Consider the following 24,475-nt stretch of genomic DNA (forward strand, 5'->3'; position numbering starts at 1 on the left):
GGTATCACTGATGCTTGCGTTGTTTGATTCTTTTTAAATCAAATGTTTGTTTATGACGAGAACTATTGAGAGAGGGAGGGAGGTCAACCTATTTGTTGATATGACTGCAGTGTTGGAGCACTGGCATGTGTTGTACGTATCCACTAATTTTCAAGTGAGATCGGATCCGTTGAAAATTTCAAGTGAGAGGCTGAACTGTGAATTCCAGGAGATTCGAGTCTTCAATCTGCATAATCCCAAGAGAAAATAAGGGACTGCATAGATGAACTGTGAATTCCGGGCGATTTGAGACTTCAATCTGCATAATCCCAAAAGATACTACGAGATTGCTTAGTCTTTTGCATGATCCCAAGAGAAACTACGATTATAAACTCCCTTTGTCAAGGCAGCCCTTACCTGTTTTTATCATCTGCAATGACAAATTGTATGGACGAGAGATATGGAACTACGGGAACCAGTCAAGCGTGAAGCTTTCATGTCAATCTCTGTGATTATGCATGTGAGAGCTGCAGAATGCAATCCCATCTTGAAAGGTCACTTTGCTTACAGTTGCCCGAGACTGTAATAATGACCGAGACTGCCAGTGCATTGAAAACAAAGAACAAATCTCATGGGCCATCTGGCCTCTTTGTACTAATTGCAATATAATATGCATGAGAAAGAACTACACAATTAAAATCACCATTTTGCTAATAATCATCATATAAAGGTAGACTAGCTGTTATTGTCCTCTTCCGTTGGGCTCTTTTGTACCAAGTAATGAATACATGAGAAAGATCTACATTATGAAAGTAACCATTTTGTTAATGAGCATCATGTAAGGGTAAAGTTAGGTGGTAAGGGTTGATGAGGGGCGTCTGAGCTAGTAGACTCCCTATAGAGTACTTTAAACTTTTTGCACTGAAACTTCTTATTGCACTGAATGTTTGCCGAAAGTTGCTTTTCAGTACTATGGTGTTTCTATGTTCCTATTAATCAAATGTTTCTTCTAGAGCGATATTATGCACATAAAAAATCGTGTATAGTGCCTGTATAGGACACTAGCATATGGAAGTTGTCGAAAGAAGCAATTTTAGAGAGACAAGAAACGTGAACTAATATCATGGAAATTAGAGTTCAATTAGGATAGTTAATGGATATTTACTAGTATGGAAGTTTTTGCCCAAGGGGGATTAGGCTCCTTAAGGTGTAAGTGGATTTTTGTGATTTTCTCTTTTTACATTGGATACTAATACTCTATGGGAGCCTCTTAGTGTGCTGTTTGTCAAATTAAAAGTCACTTGTTTCATATTCATCCTATAATATCAAAAGTTTCCTCTAGTGTACATGGTAAATGAAAAATCTCCTAAAGTGTTTCTAGCAAAATAACACAATAAACTCTAGTTGAAACAAACCATCGTGTGCTACATAGCACAAGCACACAATAAGATGTCCAACATATGACATGGGTACACTTTTGGAATGCCATATGATACCATATTAGAGTACCATAGTGCACAAGTTTGTTTGCTACATACAACATAACACGTGTTATAGTAGCATTTCACACAAGTGTCTTCATCATATGACTCTGATGCCAAAAAGCACTCCATAGCACAAAAGAGTACTCCAAAGGGATTGCACTTGGTAGCACAAAATAGCACATAATTATTGTTGTAAAGGACTTTGTATGTGTGTGTGTGTGTAATGCAACATAACATAGTTTGTGTGCTATGGATGATAATTTGCTCCATAAAACATAGCCAATTCATATTTCTATTTATCATGCTACTTGAAGCACATAATGCGACTCCCTTGACACGTGTGCGCGCGCGCACACACACACACACACACACACACACACTCTCTCTCTCTCTCTCTCTCTCTCTACAAAAAACAAATGGGAAAAAAAAAACCCCATCCTAAAGGCCACATGGATGGTTATGCTTGAATCACAAAATGTGACATGTAGCTATGATGGTTGCTTGAAGGTACTTTGTGTGTGCGTGTGCACTTGCATGTGTGTTTGTGTGTGCATGGGGTTGTGCATGGTTGTGTGTTGATGCACAAATGTGTATTGTATAGCATAGTTTATGGTGTTGTACAAATAGTGTGGTGATTTTTCGGCTTGAAGCAAAAGGTTTCTTTTATATAACGCAATGTGTAGTATAGAGCATAATGAGTTTGTGTTTCTACTTATCATGCTACTTGAAGCACAAAATGTGTACTATATAACACAAGGTGTACAAGCTATAAAGCACAACATGCATGATAGTGTGTTTGTCATGTTTGGGGCATGGTATGTGCTACATAGTGTAGTATGTGCTATAAGGCATAGTTAGTGTGCTTTGAAGCACAGTTGGTGTGTGCTTTTGTATATTGTCACAATTGAAGTTTCTTATATAACACAATTTGTGCAATAATGTAAATGAGTTTGCATTGTAATGAAGGACTAGAAAAAGAATGTATGTAATACATCATGTTTTGTGTGATATATAATGTACTAAATATGTGCAATCCTCCCATGTTTTGTGCTATATATAAGATAATCTAAATACATGTAAACCTACAAAGCGGTGTTTGTGCTTTATCCACTTTTTTTGTTAAAGGAAGTTTAATTTATACTTCAAAAACTCATATGATTCCCTTTTTATGGATACGATTATGTAGAAAACATTTCTTGAGATTCAAAGAATTGAATTCTCAAATTGATCTTGGGAAACATAGATTTGAAAACCTTAAATTGCTATTTGTCTACAAGGTGAAGACATGCACACTTGATGTTGTATACAACAAATGTAAATTATTTACCCTAAAGAAGCTATAAATTAGTTTGATCAAGCTCATTTGGAATTCATGGAGGAGCATGTGTTCACAGGAGTGACAATTATAGGAATGATGTTGCTCTAGAAAGACTTGTTCGAGTATTACTAGTTGTGGATATGGTTTACACCAACAAAAGGAACAAAAGGGACTAACAAGATGGAGCAAAGAAGAGATTGATGCTATCTTGAAAAGAGGTGTTCGAAGACCATGGGTGAAGTTGATGAACCACACTAGAAAGCTTATAAAGCACAACTTTCTACATTTGAAGGTTGACTTTTTGCACATTTGCTTGACAAGGTGATAAAGTGCAAAATGTTTCATTAAAATTATTGCAATATTTTCCAAATTAGAGTTTTCAAAAAATTTAAATAGGTTTTCATACTCCTGCCCACAAAATTATGAATCAATATTAATTTGATTGTTTTCACCACCCATGTGATCATGTTCCGAATTTGGAGTCAAAAGTTATATTGAAAAGTAAGCAATGAATTTTCATTGTAAACTTTTCCCAATGTGTTTTTGGGTTCGTATGCTCAACATCGTAGAGAGAAATTGAAATGTAGTTCTAGCAATTATTATACACCTTTGTCAATGACAAGGATGAAGAGTAAGCATGAGCATAGAGTACCATTGGGTCTCAACTATAGACCCATATTTAGGCACACAAAGCACAACATTGAGGAGTTGACAAGACAAGCTATGGTTTTAGATGTTTCATCACATTGATGCTATCTTTCCCTTATCTTGTTCTATCTATACCTCTCTCACTCCATCTACTCTCACTTATTTTCAAAGCCTCCAAGTGAAAAAGAAAGAGATGTCTTAGGAGCTCAATTAGCATTCTTTGGTACCTAAATCTTGGTCATTTGAAGTCCAAAGGTTTTGAAAAAATCTTTTGATTATGATGCAACTTCGTCACTCCTCTTTATTAGCACTCATTTGATCTGTTTGACACAAACTTGAGCAAGTTAGGCAAAACAAGAGAATCGAGAACACTCGAGAGCAAGAGAGGACAAGCTTTCACAAAAGCACATAGCCTCACCTTTGCTAAAGCTTAAGCCATAGAAGATAAAGAAAAGAGGAGAAGATAGAGAGAACTACCTCCACAAGTTTGGATGTCCAAGGTTTGACCTTGCATTATTGGACTTTGAAGTCCACAAACTTTTCTATAGCATTAGTGTTTCCACCCTCCTATTTCAGAATTTGAACATCTTTTCCTTTTTTATAATGTTGCGATGTTGGCCATACATGTTCATGGCATTATTGCTATTACACAACTTGCACAAAAGAGTTTTACAGTCAAATTTCTCATAAAATTATTATTGTAATGTAATTGTGAAGACATTGATGGAAAAACAGTTTGTATGTACCTATGGCGTTCCATTTAATAATGCAATCCATTTGTGCTTAAGCCATTGGGTTCTTGTATCCATTTGCATACCATAATACACTTCATTTGAGCTTATCATGATGCCATTTGGCCATTGGGATGCAAACTTTTCTTGTGATGTCACTCCATTGTCCCTTCAAAGATAACATCCATCATACCTTGCTTGTACGCCTCTCTTTTTCTTTTCATTTCCTTCTATACCTCTTCTTACACTTTAATTGTCATTCCTTAACTTTATCTTTAATCTTCTTTTTGGGTGTAGCAAACCTTGTTGGCAAATTTTCCTCTAGCTCTGCCAAGAGCATAAGCATCTTGGCACATGAGTTTCCCATAACCACATTCTTTGCTTCGAAGTTGCAAAAGCGAACCATTTAATTAGGTGGTACACAAAAAGCAAAGAAAAATGCAAGCTATTGTGGCCGCTAGAAGACTGTTGGGTTATACGAGCACTCAAGAAAGGGACTTGGATGGATTTCTAATTCATTCCAGAGTTTAGGTTCACCATGTCTTACCTAGGTTCTCACCTTCCAACTCAAATCAATTGCACGCATGACATTGTAGTAGATGCACCTCTCCCATACATTCTCATTGTAGTCCTTACTTGGAATTAGAAGTAGGTGGTCTCATGATCCTCATGGTAGCCCTTCGCAAGCAAAGTCTTTGATCCAATGCCACAGTCCCTCCAAGCTTGAGCAATACTCAATACAAGAAGAAGAAGAGGAAGAGGATATATGCAATAAAGTGCTTCAATCCCCCCCACCCCCCACCCCCAACACACACACAAAAAATGGCAAGAAAGAAGCAAGGAATGAAGAAATCTAGATCTCACAAAATGCCACACAAGAGAAAGTTAGAAATAGGGGTTTCCAACAAAAGTTGGGCATTCAATTTTAGGGCTTTTGGTTGGACATTTTGAATATTATAAGCATATTAGTTAGGTTAATTTGAACTGATTTATAATTGAAAGGCATTACAATCCACATGCAAGTGAGCCCAACTCTTTTGTAATGCCTACACAAACAATATTTATATATCCCCACTAAATTTTTTGAAGCTACATGTTATGTATAGATAGCGTCTAGTATAATAATCCATGTTTGAATCAAGCTCCAACACTTGACTTGTATGATTCTCCACTTAATTTGGATTTTGAGGGTTAACATCACCGTCGCAGTTAGGTAAGTTTCATTCCCTTGGCACCAAACATTGATGATAGCATATTAGAGCTCATACTATAGATGCTATTTCTTGGGATAGTCATGATTGTAGCAAGGGTCATGTTGGAGGAGTGGTTGTTGTTTTGGATAATGAGATTAGAATTTTCTTTCAATGCTCCCTGGATGATGGTTGTAGACTTGAGTGACATATGTGCCTACCTACAAGGCATCTTGTTGCTAGTACATAAGAGGTGGAGAGGGAAGGTGTGAAGGCTAATGATGCTGATGGATCCACTTTACGGTCTTTGATGGTACCTCTAAACAACATGCACTCCTTGAGGGTGTGACTAACTTTTGCAATAAGAGGTGTATTGTGTGAGTATAACTAGGAAATGAGTTGAAGTTGAACCCCAAGCAAGGCCACAATATTGTGTCACACCGAAGGACCTAGTTGCTGTAGGATTACTTGTATAGTGTTAGTGAAGTAAGATCTTGCCCTTAATGTGCCGTGAAAGTATAAAGCAATGGAAAGACTAGGCAGCTTGAGTGGAGAAAACCAGTCAAGCGACTAGGCATTTCTAAAGTTGGGAACCCCGTTGGTGCAGTGAGAGTGCGTGCTTTCATTTTCCCATGAGATTTATGTTTCAGGGAGGGACTACAATATTTTCAACAAACACACCCTACTAAGTAGATAATCTTTTACAAATTCCAATCAACTTGACTAGGGACTTTGAAAAGAATGGTGTGCGTTTAGAAGGTGAATAGGTTGTTGACATTATCCTCCAATAAGGCATTACAATAAGGTGGAAGGAGAAATGCTTTAAGATGGAGCAACACTATTCTCACATGATCTATCCTAGTATTTATATGAAAGAAGAGGGGTGGCAAGTCATCTTCGTATGGTGCAGATAGCTATTATAAAAGATTCACTAGCAGTTAGGGATAATTTCAAGTTATAATAAATGTGGAGTTTAGGAAATGGATGATTGTTTTGACAAAGCTATTGAAGGATAGCTTGAAATCCTTGAGCATGACCAAATATACTTTTTTGGGCAGTACAGCTTGCACATTATGAATATTTTAAAAACTATATCTTTTGTAAAGTCAAGCATTATAGCCTTTACCATGTTTCCCACAATAGGGATAGTTAAGCATGTTATCACCTTCACTAGGTGGGGAGCTATAGAAGGTAAATTAGGTGTGATCATCCACCTTAAGGCCAACATATTGCCATTTTGTGTAACTTGTCCATGCCTCTCTACAATGTGTACATATAAGTAGAATAGAATGAGGAATACACGTCATCTCATCATACTCCCATCATCCTCCTAAGGAAGGCATAGCATTCCACTTAGAGACTTTTAGTGAGAAGATTTGCAAGATTCTCATTATTTGAGATCTTCACAAGCTCTATTTTCTTACTCTCAGTCACCTCTCTTATAATATAGTAACGGATCTCAATATGCTTGGCCTTCACATGAAAGATCAGACTACATGCCAACTAGGTGGTGGCCCTAAAAATGCTTGGTCTTCACATGCAATCTAGGAGTCACAATCATACCAAGACTCTAACAAGTAGAGGAGCCCCCTTAGAGAAATTGCATATAATGCATATACCAAGTATGTGAGAGGCATATCTCATGTCTTTCATCTCAAATGTCTTCTTGAGCTGAGTCTCCAAAGCATCCAAATCAACACGAGCACTCCTAGTAACAATCAATATGTCACCAACGTATAGCACCAAAATGACACGAGATTTTACTAGATGCACATCTCCCATAGCTTCTCATTGTAGTCCTTGCTTGGAATTAGAAGTAGGTGGTCTCATGGTCCTCATGGTAGCCCTTCGCAAGCTAAGTCTTTGATCCGATGCCTTTGATCTTCCCTCCAAGCTTGAGCAATACCTATTGCAAGAAGAAGAAGAAGAGGAAGATGATATATGCAATAAAGTGCTTCAATCTCTTGGTCCCCACCCCTTGTCCTCCAACGCGCTCGCCCCCCTAACGCATGCATGTGTGCACATGCACAAAAATGCAAGAAAGAAGCAAGGAATGAAGAAAGCTAGATCTCACAGAATGACACACAAGAGAAAGTTAGAAATAATGTTTCCAACAAAAGTTTGGTAGCCTATCCAGTTTTAGGACTTTTAATTGGACATTTTGAATATTATAAGCATATCACTTCAATTAATTTGAGCTAATCTATCATTGAAAGGCATTACAATCTACACGCGAGTGAGCCCAACTCTCACGTAATGCCAATGAAAATAATATTTATATATCCCCACTAAATTTTTTGAGGCTACATGTTATTGAAAGGTGAGAACAATCGAAGCTTGCACATGAAAGCTATGGTGGGAGAGCATGAGCAAGAGAGAGAGAGACTCACAATGTGGGAACTCCAACAGTCACAATGTGTGACCGGACTTTCCTTTATTCATCTGTCACTAAAGAATAAAGAATAAAGGGATGGTGAGGGGTGACCACTGCCTACAGTGTGTCGGGCAAGCGTGGGTACTGTCAGTGTAGTAATACATGGGCGGCTAGGCGAAGACACCTTTACCCCCAACAGCCTCCCACTTAAAGGTGAATCTGCCCCAGTGAGGAGTGAAAAAGAAAAAGAAAAGACTATACAACATGGACACATGTACAACAGGATGAGGAAAGACGCCATCTCATTCCATGCCCATCAATCTCTTGAGAGAAGGCAAAATAACATGGACACATGTACAACAGGATGAGGAAAGACGCCATCTCATTCCATGCTTATCAATCTCTTGAGAGAAGGCAAAGTGCTCCGTAGAGAGGTGTTTGGTGAGCAGATCTACAAGATTTTGGTTGGTCAAGATCTTGACAAGGTCAAATAACTTGTCCTCAATGACCCCACGTATGAAGTGATTCCTCACCTCAATGTGTTTCGTCTTCACATGGAAGACCAAATTCTTGGCATAGAATCCGAATGCAGTGTGTAGGGATAGCATCGATACCAAGGTCATGAACCAAACGACCTAACCATATGGCCTCCTTGCAAGCCTCAGTGGCTGCAACATACTCGGCCTCACTGGTGGAAAGAGTCGTACACTTTTGCACCCTAGACATCCAAGAGACAACATGTCCTGCATAATCAGAGTCAGTGTCCTGCATACATAGCCAGAAGTGGACTTCCTACTACCTACATGTCCTGCATAATCAGAGTCAGTGTATCCCACAACTCCTATATCATGGCTGTCATAGCAAATGCACATGTCTACAGTGCCCTTCAGGTACCTCATGATATCCTTCACGACATCCCAATGCTTTTTGCTAGGTGTAGCCATATAGCGTGCCACAACACCAAATTCATAGTGTTGGGAAAAATGCAATGTCTGATCTTTGACAAGACACAGAGCATGGATAACAAGCTGATAATGTTGGTTTAGACCAAAATGTGGGTTGTTCTAGGCCTTTAGAAGCTGATGATTAACAAGAGGAGGAATTTGACCAGTTTAAAGATCAGCTAAGGACAACAGCTGAAATGTTTATGCAATTAGCAAATGATCCTCAGTTCTCGCACTTTTTGAACCCCTTAAAGGAGGGCAACAAAGACAATAAGATAAAATTGTCTTCAAGAGGACAAAAATAACAAACAACTTGATAGAACTCTTATTCTTTCAAGACTTTTCCCAACATGGTTATGGTTCTCTCTCATTTAACCATTACACCCTCTTTTCTTAGCTACCTACTCTCCTATCTCTCATTCCCAAAAGCATGAAGGGTTGAATGAAGATGAGTGTAATGAAATTGATAATGCTCTTTCTCATTGTAGTCAAGGCTTGAAGATATAGTCATGGGTCCACAATTTGAATGTAGCTCCTCAAGCATGCACTCTTTCCATTGCTCCAAGTCAATCCATGCAAGCTCCATAACGAAGGAATAAATAAGAAGAAGAATATAGAAGATGATAAGAGCTTCTCTAACTAGTCCCTCACTCTCTCCCTCAATCTCTCCCTCGCTCTCCCTTGCCCCCCCCCCCCCCCCCCCCCCCCCCCCCGCCCCCCCCCCCCCAATACACACACAAACACAAAAGTAAGCAAGAAGCAAGAAGCAAGAGATGAGGCTCTCTCAAGTTTATACACTAGAATGAGCTTCTTTATTCACTTTTTGAGTTTTATACATAGGGTGTCCAAATGAGGGATCTTTTCCAAAGTTGGGGAGTCCTCCTCTTTTTGGCCCAAAACTATCCCATTTTAATTGGGCCATCCCAAATTTTGAGTGAATAACACTGTGTATGCAACCTTACACCTATCATAGGTCACTGTTTTGACTCAAATAATATTATAGCTTGTATGAGCCCAACTCTCACAAAGAAGAAAAATAGTTATTAAAAAGTACAAGTGCCTAAAATTTTTCTTTTATTGCACTCTAAAAATTTACTAGTGCACTTGTATCTTCCTTTCCCAACTTTTGGGCTCTTGAAGTTGAAGTTTCAAGCTAGGCTTGAATGGCAGCTAACATTGTGTTACCTTCCTCATCATTATATGTTTGTTTACTCCTCCTTCTCAATTGACTCCTTCACATACTAGATAGGTGCATCACTTAGAGGGTAAGTAAGGAGATTGAGGTGGGGATTTGTGGTATGCATGAGGGGTTGATCTCAACTCTCTACATAGTTAGCTTTAGCTCAATAGGGGTTGGCATGGCTATCTATGTAGGGAGACCTACTATGTGGTGGGTATGTGTTACTAGTATATGGGCCTTGATAGGGCAAGTCTCTAGGGGCTTTATAGTAGGCTACCTCATGTCCAAAGTGTCCATAGTTTGTGCACACCCTATGGGGGTTGAGAACATTTTGATGGTATGTGATCACCCACCATAGTGTATACATTGGATGTTTTGATAAGATAGGGTTACGGTTGCTTTAGCGAGTTTGGATATCTCTTACAATCATTGCTTAAATGTGGCTAAAAAGTCTTAGATCACGTTGAGTTTCAAGCCATTCCTTGTTGCAGATATGGTGTTAGTTCCTGACCTAAGGCTTTTATCACGGTTTCTCTCTACTATAAGTTGCATACACTAGCCTTGTCCAAGACCTGATTGATATTGGGTCTATCTAAGATCAAGTTGTTGGCCATGGCTTCATAAATCTGCTTGTCTTGGATTCTTGTCAAGAAGGCTTTGGTTTTAAACTCAACTTGGAGTTAAGCTGAGAAGAATAATATAAGCACAAGGAATTGAAGAATAAATTTTACGAACACTAGTGTAGAATATTCATCAAATGGGGGTTGAGAACATTTTGATGGTATGTGATCACCCACCATAGTGCATGCATTGGATGTTTTGATAAGGTAGGGTTACAGTTGCTTTAGCGAGCTTGGATATCTCTTACAATCATTGCTTAAATGTGGCTTGAAAGTATTAGATCACGTTGAGTTTCAAGCCATTCCTTGCAGATATGGTGTTAGTTCCTGACCTAAGGCTTTTATCACGGTTTCTCTCTACTATAAGTTGCATACACTAGCCTTGTCCAAGACCTCATTGATATTGGGCCTATCTAATATCGAGTTGTTGGCCATGGCTTCATAAATCTGCTTGTCTTGAATTCTTGTCAAGAAGGCTTTGGTTTTAACCTCAACTTGGAGTCAAGCTGAAAAGAATAATATAAGCACAAGGAATTGACAAAATAAATTTTACGAACACAAGTGTAGAATCTTCATCAAATGGAAATAATTGTAATTATTTTCAAAACATTTTGTATTCAATTGTAAAAGCAATAGTTGAGCTTGCTCCTGTGCAAGTTATAATAATATCAATTAGGAGAAGTGTCCAAGATCAAGCCTATAAATGCATGCATGCACTACAAGGACTAGTGAAGAGTCTAAGAAAGGGATAAGGTGCCCAACTTTTGGGCACAATAGGGTCCATGCATAAAAAGTGAAAATTTGAATAGAGAGGTTATTCTTGTGCAAGCCAACTTTGAGAGCTCTTCTTCTTGATTTTGTCTTATCCATTCGAGCACCTCATGAGAGAGAGAGAGAGAGAGAGAGAGAGAGAGAGAGAGAGTGTGTGTGTGTGTGTGTGTGTGTGTACGCATGCATGCGTGCACAAGGGAGAGTGAGCCATTGAATGACAAGGAATACAATATGATGGGTAAAGTGGATGAGATCTCCACAACCCACACCTAATCTTCTATTTATTTTTTAATGGATTGATGAGTGCTAAATCGAAGAGAGAAAGAGTATTGCCACTAGAGGTGAGAAATAGCATCGCCATTATGGTTGAGACTCTTGAATTAATAAGAGTTTTATGATGAGATCTCCACAACACACACCTAATCTTCTATTTATTTTTTAATGGATTGATGAGTGCTAAATCGAAGAGAGAAAGAGTATTGCCACTAGAGGTGAGAAATAGCATCGCCATTATGGTTGAGACTCTTGAATTAATAAGAGTTTTATAAATATCCCATCATTGTACAAAAAGCCTAGCATTTTGTTCCGTTTTATTAGGGAAACGACAAAATCAATTATAAAGATACATAAACTCTTACTTTGTGATAGAATAGGAGACTTGTAAATGATGATGGCACTCCAAAATGTTGCATGGCTAGTTTAGAAAGGGCTGGATCAAGACAAAAATTTTAGTTTGATTGGTGTTTTGATTTTTTTTTTTGGGTGTTTATTGGATTATGTAGATGTACAATAGGAAGAAGGAAGAAAACTACACAAAAAACTATTTTAACTAGGTTGACATGTTCATCCACATGGTTGATTTGTGAAATTTCTATAGGAATAAATTCTTGAATTTTTTTTTTGGATGTTGCAAAATTAACAGGTTTGTTGAATAACTCATTGATTTTTGAGGAACAATGAATATATTTGATATTTAAAAAGTTGAAAAAGATGAATGAAGTACAAAGTGTGATAGTTGTATTTATTTATTAAGTGCCATGAAGCATGGAAAACATCATGTACAATACATTGCTATTCTAAATCAAGTTTTTTCTCTTCAAAAAGTGATATTTTTAATATCTTGTTGGGTGTTTGTATAGGTTGTTGTAGCTTGCATTAGTTGCATGCTTTTTCAAAATTGTTTCTTGCTCTAGGTTCTTTGCCTTTTCTATGCTATCCACTCTTGCCTCAATGATAAACTCAATTTTTTTTTTTTCAAATGATTGGCATGTTTAGATGTCATTTTTCATCTTTTTGCCAAGTTTTCTTTTGTGTTGCTTCTGGAGTCTTTTTGGAATGTTTGTCATATGACCTACGTAGAACTTTTCGTTTTATTTGCATATGATGATATAGATAAAGTGCAAGCTTTTGTCTCCTTGTGTGGTCACTTTTGGATGGGTTGATAGGTGTTGCTTGGAGTTAGTGCTAGATGGTGTAGCTGTGCTTGAGTTGGTCGTAGCATTTGTAGTGGCCGAGGTTGGTGTTTTGGCATCATTAGTAGTTTGATATCTTGTTGGTTTGTTGAACTCTACTTTTTTGCAATAAGGAATGCTATTATTATTAGATATATTTTTTATATTTTGTGTTAAACATATTGTGGGTTTTAAAGAACTTTGTTTTGAGTACTTTCTTGAGAGGTATATGATAGCACTAAATGGATCACTTTGGATGCCATGGATTAAGGTGTAGACATCTTCGTTGAGTAACTATGTAACCTTTCCAATGGTCACCGCCCAGGGCTTTCACGGTCGTGAGTGTAATCATCTATTGTCATATATTTTTTAAGTGTTTTATAAGCTTCTCCTTTTTTAACTTTTGCTAGGGCCTTGAGCGAGATGTTGAATCCATAATGCAAGATTTCTTTTGTGTATGTGAAGATGTTGTTTTTGTTCTAGTATCTAATAGTACTCGTGCAAAAATTGTTTGTAGTGGATTATCCTGTGTATCTTCATGTTGTAGTTCAAATTTTTCAAGTATGTGTTTTAGAAGTCCTATGCAATGAGTTGTATTTGTGTTAGTACAATTAGATTATTAGGGAAAACTAAGTATTGAAGATGATATTAGTGTTTGTACAATCTGTGATTCTGTTCTATTCTCCATGCAGGTTTTTGTTGAGTATGCGCTTGGATGTGTCCATCAAGTTTTGGAGGTCAGTGTAGTTTGTGAAGACATTGATGTATGTTGATGGTCTATGGCCAGAGATGTTTGGCATTCTCATTTTGGCTTGTTGTCAGGTACTTGCACCATTGTGTATTATCGGGACGATACTCGATTTATTATTGGGTATTCTTGTGGTTTTGAATGTATAGCTTGAATATTGGTATGCAAAGTTTGATGTTGTTAAATGTATTTATATTATTATTTTTAAATCAAATTTTCTAGTAGTACTATTTGTGTTGTGTGTACGTGATTTGGAGTCATCTTTGCATTTGCCACTGTTGTTTTTTTGTAAAAAAAGAGTGAAAAGTAACTGTGTTAGTATTGGCAGTGCTAATTCATGCAACAATCTTTGAAAATGAAAGAACACTTTTTTTTTTTTTGTTCTTGTTGCTACAAGTGTAGGCAATGTTTTTGGATTGTATTGTACTGTCGTGGTGCATGTTCAATTTTGCTGAGATGTGTTGTTTGTGTGTGTGAGTTATTGTATTATGTTTGGTATTGATGCAAAGGTAGATGAATCTAGGAGTTCGACTATATGTAAATTTTTCCTTTTGGTTATGCGAGAGAGCATCACATAGACTAGTCCAAGCATGAACGTGCTCCTTGTGTATATGAGAATTTTATGGGCGATTGTAGCTCATTGAGATTTGTGACCGATGATTGCATACACAAGTGTTAGTGAGAATGTTGATTTGTGGTACCACTTGTTGTTTAGTGCCTTTTGTTGGTGCTTGCTTCATCGTAGTGTTTGTTATTGGTTGGTTGATTGGATCATGACTTGGATACTGGAGATCATATCATCATTTGTTATTTCGATACGATTGATTTTACATGTGGCACCGTTTGTGGCACCTGTAGTAAGATTGATGTTATATGTTATCGTTGCATTCACTCTGATTGCTATCTCTTCTATCTCGTGGAAGTTCTTGTCCTTTAACTAGCTTTGCAATGTTAGCTCTTTAGCTACATTTATTTGAAGTTGATAGTGTGGATCTCTTTAGATGTGTAGTCTTTCTGTAGAAGCTTCTTGTTGTACTTATGGATGTCTTCCTCGTGTGTGTGTGTGTATGATTGTTGTTCTCTGTCTACGAAGTCTAGGGCCTCATTCTTGTCAATGATGCAATCCTGTAGGGATTGTTGTATCTCTTCCTTGGTTGGATACCAGTGCCTAATCACTTGCAAGAATTATAGGAATGGCAAGTCTTGAGTATGTTGGACTGAAGTGTGGAGGATGTGGTGTTGTGCATGTGTCCGATATGCTGACGATGTGATGTGACATTGTCAGAACTTGATTCGATGGTTGCAGATCATTAGCAACTATGCAAGATCACTGAACAAGATCACGAGCTTTTGATCAAATGGATTGAGTAGAGAGTCTTGGAAGACATTAACTATTTGGCATACTATTAATCAAATGTTGTTTGTGTCAACGTTGACATATCGTTGATGATTATTATGTCTACTTCTCTTAATGTGATGTACCTCTCATCTATCTCCTGCAAAGATATAGGATATTACTATGCATAGACCAGTATTTTAAATTGGTTTCTAGTCAACAAGCTGGATAGCCTTAGATGTGGCTACTCCTATACTTGCTGTTAGTAGCATACTTTTATTCTTAGCAATGAGATTTTAACTGTGGTTGCGTATGAGGAAGATTTTCCCATTGCTAATGATGTGGATGTTGGATTTTGTATTGATGAGTTAGTTGTAGACTGTTTGTTGTTCTAATGTTAAGGTACTACTAGGTATTGTTTTGAACTCTTGTATCAATTGCTGTAACACCTTGGTTTGTATTGATGTGACATTGTTTCGATGCTCAATTGATACTAGAGTAGATGTGAATATTGTTGGGTTGTCTTTTATAAATGGGATTTTTTGGATGATCATATTCATTAGCTGGTGCATCTGGTCTGATGTGAGTAAATTTCTTTGTGTAAATTCGGTGATGTATATTTCGAGGTCTTGCTTGTTAAGACGAGATTACAGAGTTGGCACTCGACATAGAATGATTATGTTGTATTTTCTTCGCTTGTTAGCTCATTCTTAGATCTAAACATTACTCAATGCAATAATATGTTGAAGAAAAAGCCTTCAATTTGGTGGCCGACAAGTGAAAATTGATGAATCGTACTAGTCTTTTGTGATGGTAGATAATGTTTTCATAAGCATCTTGTAGATTATGTTCAATATCAGATGTAAATGTATGTTTGGTGATGTTGTAGTTTTTGGGATACTGCTAGAATTTCAAGTTGTTTAGTCATGATAGTTGGGCACAATATAGATCAACAGGGTGATGTTTGGTGATGTTGTAGTTTTTGTGGTACTCCTAGAATGTTAGGTTGTGTAGGCATGATAGTCGGGCACAGTATAGATCAACGGGGTGCATGAGAATATTTCATGTCCTTGTGAGCTTTTGTTGTTGTATACTAGTAGGGGACGTGTCTATGCATTCACCAGCCTCACTTCTTGGTACTATCAGAATTTTCATGTTCAACGCCACCTCTGTGATGGGAGATATTGGCTTGGAAAGTACTGTGGTGGAGACTATTTTTTGCTTGTTTGAATCCAAGTCTTGTAGACCTAGTCTTTTGGCATATCTATCTGAATGTTTAATCTACCCATTGGCTTGCCCTTCATTGCATATTTCAATAGGTATAATGAGATGGATGAATTTGTTACTCATTGAATGTTCATGTGGGCCCCCTACAAGACTAGTAATATTGAGTGATATGTCACGATATTTCGATGATGCTTTGATTTGAGCTACATTTGATGTCTTGGAGATTTGGCTACATGCTTTAATGATTGGCATTACGGGTTTGAAGACTTACTTGAGTTTTGTGCTCCTAGATATATTGATTGATGTCTATAGGCACTTGGATGTTATGTACCTTATATACCGAGCCTTGCATTGCTCTTTTATGCTTCGAATGTGCTTTAGTGGATGCACTTTTGAGATATTTCCATTTACTTGGATGTATTGTATTAGAGCTTTGGATTTTCTACGCAATTGAGATTGGTTTACTAAGATAATGGGACTTTACCTTATGTACATGCTCTCTTGGATACCCTTGGATGTAGTTACACCTAGTAGTGGGTTGATTTGATTTTATATACTTTGTACATTGGCATTTACCACTGTTAGAGTAGGATATTAGTGATGTATACATGCTTCTTGGTTATGTATCGAGCTTCATTACTCTCTGCTCAGTAAGTTGTGTATTTGATGTTGATTTCTGCACTTGATATTGAGATCTCTTACACACACGATGTCTATCCTTATGGGATGTACTGGTTACTGACTCCCTCAAGTTCATGATGGATTTTAGTATCAGTTGTATGCCTATTCATTGCTAGATTTTAGTACTGGTTGTATGTCTATTCCATGTTAGTTGCTTTTATATATCTTGATTGTATGCCTATTCACTGCTAGTTGCTTTTACATATCTCAATTGTATGCCTATTCATTGCTAGTTGCTTTTACATATCTCGGTTGTTCCCAAATATTCCTAGTAATGGGAGCTTAGTATTTTTATTATTTACCCATAGTGATCTTAGTCATAGAGTGCAAAGCCTGAAAGCTATCATGGCACTTGAGGATAATGCTTAGCCGTTATGGGAAAAGTTATGCAATATTTATGACAAGCAAAGTCTTACATCACATATGTTTTGGTTGAAACATCTTATTGACATTTGCAATAAGGAAGGGACTAGCGTGTTTGCACATTTGATTGAATTTTATTCGATTTTTAGCAAGTTGACTTTACAAGGCATTGAGTTCAAGAATAGTCTGCCTCCCTTGTTCTTGCTTGTGACACTTTTCGAGTCATGGGACACTTTTTGTACTACCATGTGTGCTTATTTGCCTCAGGATGGCTTGAAACTCTAAGACGTTGAGTGCCCTTTACTCACAGAGGAGATAAATAGAAAGAACATTGAAAGGTGAGAAGGATCGAAGCTTGCTTGGAAGTGAGCTATGGCAGAGAGCAAGAGCAAGAAGAGAGAGAGACACAAATGGGAACTCCAACAGTCACAATGTGTGACCATGCCTTCCTTTATTCAAACTATCACTAAAAGAATAAAGAATAAAGTGATGGTGTGACAGGCGCCCGCCACTTGTAGTGTGCATTGTCGGGTACTGTCAGTGTAGTAATATACGGGCAGCTAGGCAAAGGCGCCTTTACCCCCAACAACCTCCCACTTAAAGGTGAATCTGGCCCAGTGAGAGGAGTGAAAAGAAAAAAAAAAGATAGTACAATGCACACATGTACAACAAGATGAGGAAAAATGTCATCTCATCCAATGCCCATCAATTTCCTGAGGAAGGCAAAGCGCTCAATAGTGAGGCTTTTCGTGAGTAGATTTGTAGGATTTTCGTTAGTGGAGATCTTGACAAGGTCAACAGACTTGTCCTCCACGACCCCACGTATGAAGTGATACCTCACCTCAATGTGTTTTATCTTTGCATGGAAGACTGGATTCTTAGCTAACTGAATAGCACTCATAGCATCCAAATGCAACGTAGGTATAGTATCAATCCCAAGGTCATGAACTGAACGGCCCAACCATATGGCCTCCTTGCAAGCCTTAGTGGCTGCAACATACTCGACCTCAATGGTAGAGAGAGCTGTACACTTCTGAACCCTGGACATATAAGAAACAACACCTCCAACATAGGTACACACATAGCCGGAAGTGGACTTCCTACTATCTACATGTCCTGCATAATCGGAGTTTGTGTAGCCCACAACTCCTGTATCCTGGCTGCATAGCAAATACACATGTCTGATGTGCCCTTCAGGTATCTCACGATACCCTTGACGGCATCCCAATGCTTTTTGCTAGGTGTAGCCATATAGCGTCCCACAATACCAACTACAAAGGCAATATCTGGACGAGTGGCTATCATGGCATACATAAAATTGCCCACAGCAGATGCATAAGGGATCTTGACCATCTTGGCCCTCTACTCATTTGTCTGCAAAAAATCGGCCTGTGAAACCTTCACATACGAAGGTAATGGATAGCCAATAGGCTTTATGTCCTGCATGTGGAAACGCTCAAGGAATTTATGAATGGACTCCCTCTGTGAGATGTAGAGTAGTCCCTGATACTTGTCACACTTAATGCGCATACCAAGAATGTGAGAGGCCTGTCCCAAATCCTTCATCTCAAAGCTCTTCTTCAGGTGAGATTTAAGAGCATCCAGCTCATCATGAGCTTTCCCTGCTATCAGCATATCATCCACATAAAGTACCAAAATAAGCCATAAGCCATCATGGGCTTTCTTGGTGTAAAGACATGGATCCATAGCACTTTTGCTGTAGCCCTGTGATTGCATGAAGGCATCAAACTTATGATACCACTCCCTAGGTGCCTGCTTCAAGCCATAAAGAATTTTCTTCAACTCACACACTAAGTGCTCCCTCCCAGGTTCTACAAAGCACTTAGGCTGCTCCATGTATGTCTCATCATGCAAATCCCCATGCAAGAATACAATCTTGACATCCATCTAGTACAAGTCCAAGTCAAGCTGGGTGACTAAGGCCAAAACCAAGCGTAGGGTGGTCGTCTTGACCACTGGATAAAAGACTTTATCAAAGTCAACTCCATGCTCCTGTTGAAAAACCTTAGCAACAAGTCTTGCCTTATAAGGCAGCTTGGACTTTCAAGGGGTACTTTTCAGCTTGTACGTCCATTTGCATGGCAAAGCCTTCTTGTCCTTAGGTAGTGCAACCAAATCCCAAGTCACATTCTTGTGTAGGGAGTCTATCTCAGATTGCATAGCCCTCTCCCAGGAGTGACTATCACCCCTGCACATAGCCTCATCATAGGTGAGAGGCTTTCTTGCATTTGTAACCAGGACATAATGCCTCGAGGGCTCAAATCTATCAAGCGGATGTCTATCTCTAGTAGACCATCTCATGGTAGGCTCTATGGCCGGTCCAACACCTTAGCCATGTGTACCAACATCTGGTGCAGGCTGTCCAACTAGCTGTGCAGGAGTATGTGGCTCCTCCTGGAATATAACCCTACATATCTCTACCACCTTCTCAGGCTACCTATGCATCTTGTTTTCATGGAAGACTACATCATGGCTGCAGATGAATTTTCGCGCTTGCGGATCCTAGAGGCGGTAACTCATCTTGCCTACATCCCCATAGCCAAGGAAAATGTATTTAACACTCTTAGGATCCAACTTAGTATGCTTGTATTTGGGCACATTGTAGAATGCCTCATATCCAAAGACACATAGATGCGCATAAGATGGAGGTTTCCCATTCCATACCTCCTTTGCAACCTGGAAATCCAAACCACTAGAAGGTGATCTATTTATGACATGCACAGCTATATTGACTGCCTCAGCCCAAAAGCTCTGTGGTAAGCCTACATGGCTAAGCATACTGCATACACACTCCTGGATGGTACTATTTATCCACTCAGCCAAACCATTCTGGGCTGGGGTGTAGGGGGCGATCAATTGACTCTTAATACCCCTCGCGTCACATAGTTGCTCAAAAGCACGTGACACATATTCTCCCCCATTGTTAGTCCTAAGGCATTTCAGCCTATGCCCAGTCTGGTTCTCAACCAATGCAAGCCATCTCTGAAACACGTCCAAGACTTCGGACTTAAGCTTAATGGGGTAAGCCCAAAATTTAGGCGAAAAATCGTCAATGAACGTCACAAAATACTTTGCACCACCCATAGACTAACAAGGCATGGGCCCACAGACATCCGAATTACCAATGCTAGGGGCTCACTCATGCGTGTCCTACCAAAATTCTTATCTGTATTCCTAGTCTGTTTGCCATAAAGACAATGCTCACATGAATCCAAACATGCGTAGTCAAGCGACGGTAAGTACTGCAAACTAGAAAGCATTTTCATTTCCTTCAAGGACATATGGCCCAAACGGTCATGCCAAAGAGATACATGTGGGATGGAACCCATTGACAAAACATAGTCAACAGAGGACCCATCAACTACAAGAGGATAGAGGCTGCCAACTTTGGCACCTCTAACAAGCACAAGTCTGCCACGGGTGATCTTCCAAGCACAATCCCTAAATGAAACATGAAACCTAGCATCATCAAGCTGCCCTGCAGACATAGGACTGCATGTAAGCATAGGTACATGACATAAATCCGATAACAAAAAATTACTACCAATAGAGAACTGCAGCCATACATCCCCAATGCCAACAATAGCAAGTGACACGTCATCACCCAAGCAAACTAAACCAGAGATAGTGCTATAGGAGTGGAACCACTCATGACATGGTGTAACATGAATTGAAGCACCAGAATCCAAAAGCCAGCATTGTGCATTTATAAAGTGGACATTGGTCAGTGACGTAACATCACAAGAACTAGCTGCAAGTATGTTCTCCTCATTGGAGTCATCAGTCTGCATGACATTTATCTCCTCAATTTTCACACTGCTTTTCGCAGGCATAATGCTGTGATTAGAGGACTTTCTTGTACTTTGTCTTTCCCCTTCTCTTTGTGCTTCTCATTGCACAACTCATGACACTGTGGGCGTATATGACCCTTTTTGCCACAATGATGACATATCACATTAGCATTTTTCCCATGAGACTTGCTACGCGACTTACCATGTGACTTAGACCTAGACTTCTGCGAGTCTCTGTCATGGCCATTTCCATGATCATTCTTGCCATTACCATCTCTGCCTCTAACGATAAAAGCATGCGACACATGAGAGACATCCAAGTTCTTATGGTTGATCTCTTCCTGCAGAAGAGCACTCTCTATATCAAGCAAGTTCAAAATAATAATAGGAGCACATAAGATAGTGCGCAATACATCCCATGACTCACTTAGAGTCCCAAGCAAAAACAATGGAGTAACCTCATCATTAAAGGTAATACCCTAGGAAGTCAAGTTCTTGAGAATAGCATGGAGCTGGCTCAAATGAGTAGACATTGTCATATTCTCCTTCGTGCGTAGGTCCGCAAGTTGCTTCAGCCATACATCTGACTTTCTAGACTTTTCTTGTCATAGAGGTTCTTAATTTTATCCCAAAGTTGCCAAGCACTCTATGCTTCCTCAACCACATTGAAATGCACCTGTTCAGTGAGAGACAAGATGAGGATGGACTTGCATAACTCATCAAGTTCATCCCCATTCGTCATCAGTCATAGTTTTAGGCTACTTGCCATGCATCCTGAGTGGCTTTATTTGCAATTTCTGCACCAATACCTACCAAACTTGGCTCTTCCAATAGGCATAATTCATACCATTAAGCTTATTGATGTTGAAGATAGCACTGTCAGTGGAAGAAGAACCCATAATGCAGTCCAAAACAGTGCAGAAAGCTCAAAACTGGTTGGTTTTTTCTGTATAGCCAAAATACCACCAAAACCAAGGCAAAATGACCAGGAACTGATAGTTAATGATGCTTTCCACCAAGTACCATCAAAAGTACATAAAATTAGGATGATTCAGCATGAGAATTCCACATTAGTCCATACATAACTACTTGCTGTAATAAATTACAACCACGTACAATGAGAGCAAACTGTAGGGAAAATCAATGCACCAAGTCAACCACATACTTTCAAAGCATAACCAGCATCAAGCAGGCATAAATCAGCATATGATAGTCATATGGACATTGTGAAAATACCCAAGCATATCAAATGAATGTGTCAGCAGGGTAAAGTGTACACAACATTGGCAAGACGTGGCACAAAGAGGTGTATGCTCGGGGAGTGCGAAGCCCAAATCAGCCCAACTACATGTATACAGACCACGACATATCAACCATGCAACATCCAAGTGAAGAAGATCCCAGTCTCAGAAGACTCCAAGCTCAATAGCATAAGCCACCTACTCAATGTCTGTCAAACATCCAATGATGCTCTAGAAAAAAAGCTGTATGGATCAAGCAAAGAAACTCAAGAAAGGCATATGATAGCACTAGTGATGAAAGATCCAAGACCAGACATCAATAAGACATCATGAGCATATATGATATGTAGCCTTCAATTATAGTATCCATAGACATCAATTGTATCCCAAATACAACTCTGGAAAGCCAAGAAATATCCCAAGTAAGTTCTCGAAAGCCAGATGCAAGCCAAGGCAAGACACTAGTAGTAATTGGCTCCAAACAATGTAAGTAGCATGTAGTAGTGGCATAGGCCAAGCATGTCAAGACCGGTTAGACATAGTAACATACATGCCATATGTATATCCAAGATGGAGCATCAAATGCATTCCAAAGCCGAGCTCAAGCTCAAATGAAGGTCTGGAACCAAAGACAAGCTCAATGTCTTACCCCGAAGGTCAATACTTCATTGCATATCCCAAATACATAGCCCGAAACCAATATGCATAGCCAAACTGGAGGTAAAATAACATGTCAACCAAGATAGCATAAATCCCAACTAACAACGAAGTGTTCGCATCCAAATCAAGGCTCAATAGCTCTCAAATAGCATATCCGGGCATAAACCATGATGACCAAGCATCAATACATCCAACAGGACACCTGAATGTCAACAAAGAGCATTATGCATAAGCAATCCCTGATAAAACCTTGCTACCCAAACGATGTACAACAGTAAGTCCCTGCAGAAATCGAGCTATGAAAGCTCAAACCAAGTCCCAAAAAGTATATGGGCATCAAATATCAAGCCTCGAGAGCATCATATAAGCTAAGAGCATGACATTTTTTTGTTGTAAATCAACTCAGATCTTGCCTAAATTGGGTTTTGGATACCCGAGATAAGTGAAAAAATAGAAAATTTGAGCCAGATTTTGAAACAGGCACAAAAAAAACGTGAGCTAACTATGGATCTGCTGGTTATGCTTGGGGGGAAGAAGCCATGGTTGGCATTGAAGCTCCTAGCTCTAGGTCTTCAATCCGGGCTGAAGTAATGCTGGGCCAAGCTCCATGATTAAGCTCTAATCCAAAGCTCTGATACCAGTTGAAAGGTGAGAAGGATCGAAGCTTGCTTGGAAATGAGCTATGGCGAAGAGCAAGAGCAGGAAGAGAGAGAGACACAAATGGGAATTCCAATAGTCACAATGTGTGACCGGGCCTTGCTTTATTCAAACTATGACTAAAAGAATAAAGAATAAAGTGACAATGACAGGCGCCCGCCACCTGCAATGTGCAGTGGCAGGTACTGTCAGTGTAGTAATACATGGGCAGCTAGGCAGAGGTGCCTTTACCCCCAACAAATATAGATGTACAATGTACTTCTTATGTATTGATTGTTATGGATAGACACGATGGTAAGAGCAATAATGATTGCCATGGTAGGGACTCACAGAGGTCTTAATCTTATGAGTAGTCTCACAGTAAGTCTCGTGGTTGTAAGGCCTCTCTAACATGTCATTATTGTATGAAGCATGGTCATATCCAATAATAGAGCCATAAAATGTATGATGATAAGCATAAAGAGAAAAGCAAAGGCAAAGAGCAACAAAAGTCTAATGATTTTAGCATTGTCCCTAGTAAGTCCAGTGTAAAGATTGAAGAGATAAATACAATGCATCTTGACTTAGATGATGAGTATATCTTAGTAGCTTCCTCTCTTGATGCTTCTCAAATGATTGATACTTCGTCTATCTAAGTGTTGGCTACTTGATTCGGGGGTTTCTTTTCATGTTACTCCGCATAGGGATTGGTTTCAATCCTATCATAGTATGACAAGTTCTATGAGACTAGGAAATGACTTGGCATTAGATATTATTAGCATTGGGGATGTACAATTGTAGTTTCCTTTAAGTAGCTCTTTTACTATGCATAATGTATGTCATGTACCGACTTTGACTAAAAGCCTTCTATTTGCTAGAGAGTTGGATGATGCAAGCTATTATGTATCTTTCAATGATTTCATATGGAAGATCACCCATGGAAATCTTGTTTCTACTCGAGGTATCAAGGCTGGTAGCTTCTGTCCTTTATTTATATTCGAATCGAGTAGTAGAGGATAGGTTTGTTGAGCTTGTTAAGATCTCAACTAATGCGAATCCTATAGATTTGCTCACTAAATGT

The 24,475-nt window shown here is 38.9% G+C and overlaps 1 protein-coding gene across 1 annotated transcript in view; it reads left to right on the plus strand.

The window, feature by feature from the left end:
• The window catches only part of LOC148031558 (Transducin/WD40 repeat-like superfamily protein), a 93,777-nt gene extending 92,977 nt beyond the window's left edge, over positions 1-800 (plus strand). Inside the window, exon 14 of the mRNA XM_087685098.1 lies at positions 111-800. Within this exon, the coding sequence (XP_087541224.1) occupies positions 111-158 (48 nt within the window). The 3' untranslated portion in view covers positions 159-800. The remainder of the gene's footprint in view (positions 1-110) is intronic.
• Positions 801-24,475: the final 23,675 nt, after the last annotated feature.

This window comes from Lygodium microphyllum, chromosome 9, assembly GCF_053477565.2.
Source record: "Lygodium microphyllum isolate KBCC chromosome 9, Lygodium_microphyllum_v1.1.10, whole genome shotgun sequence".
NCBI lineage: Eukaryota > Viridiplantae > Streptophyta > Polypodiopsida > Schizaeales > Lygodiaceae > Lygodium > Lygodium microphyllum.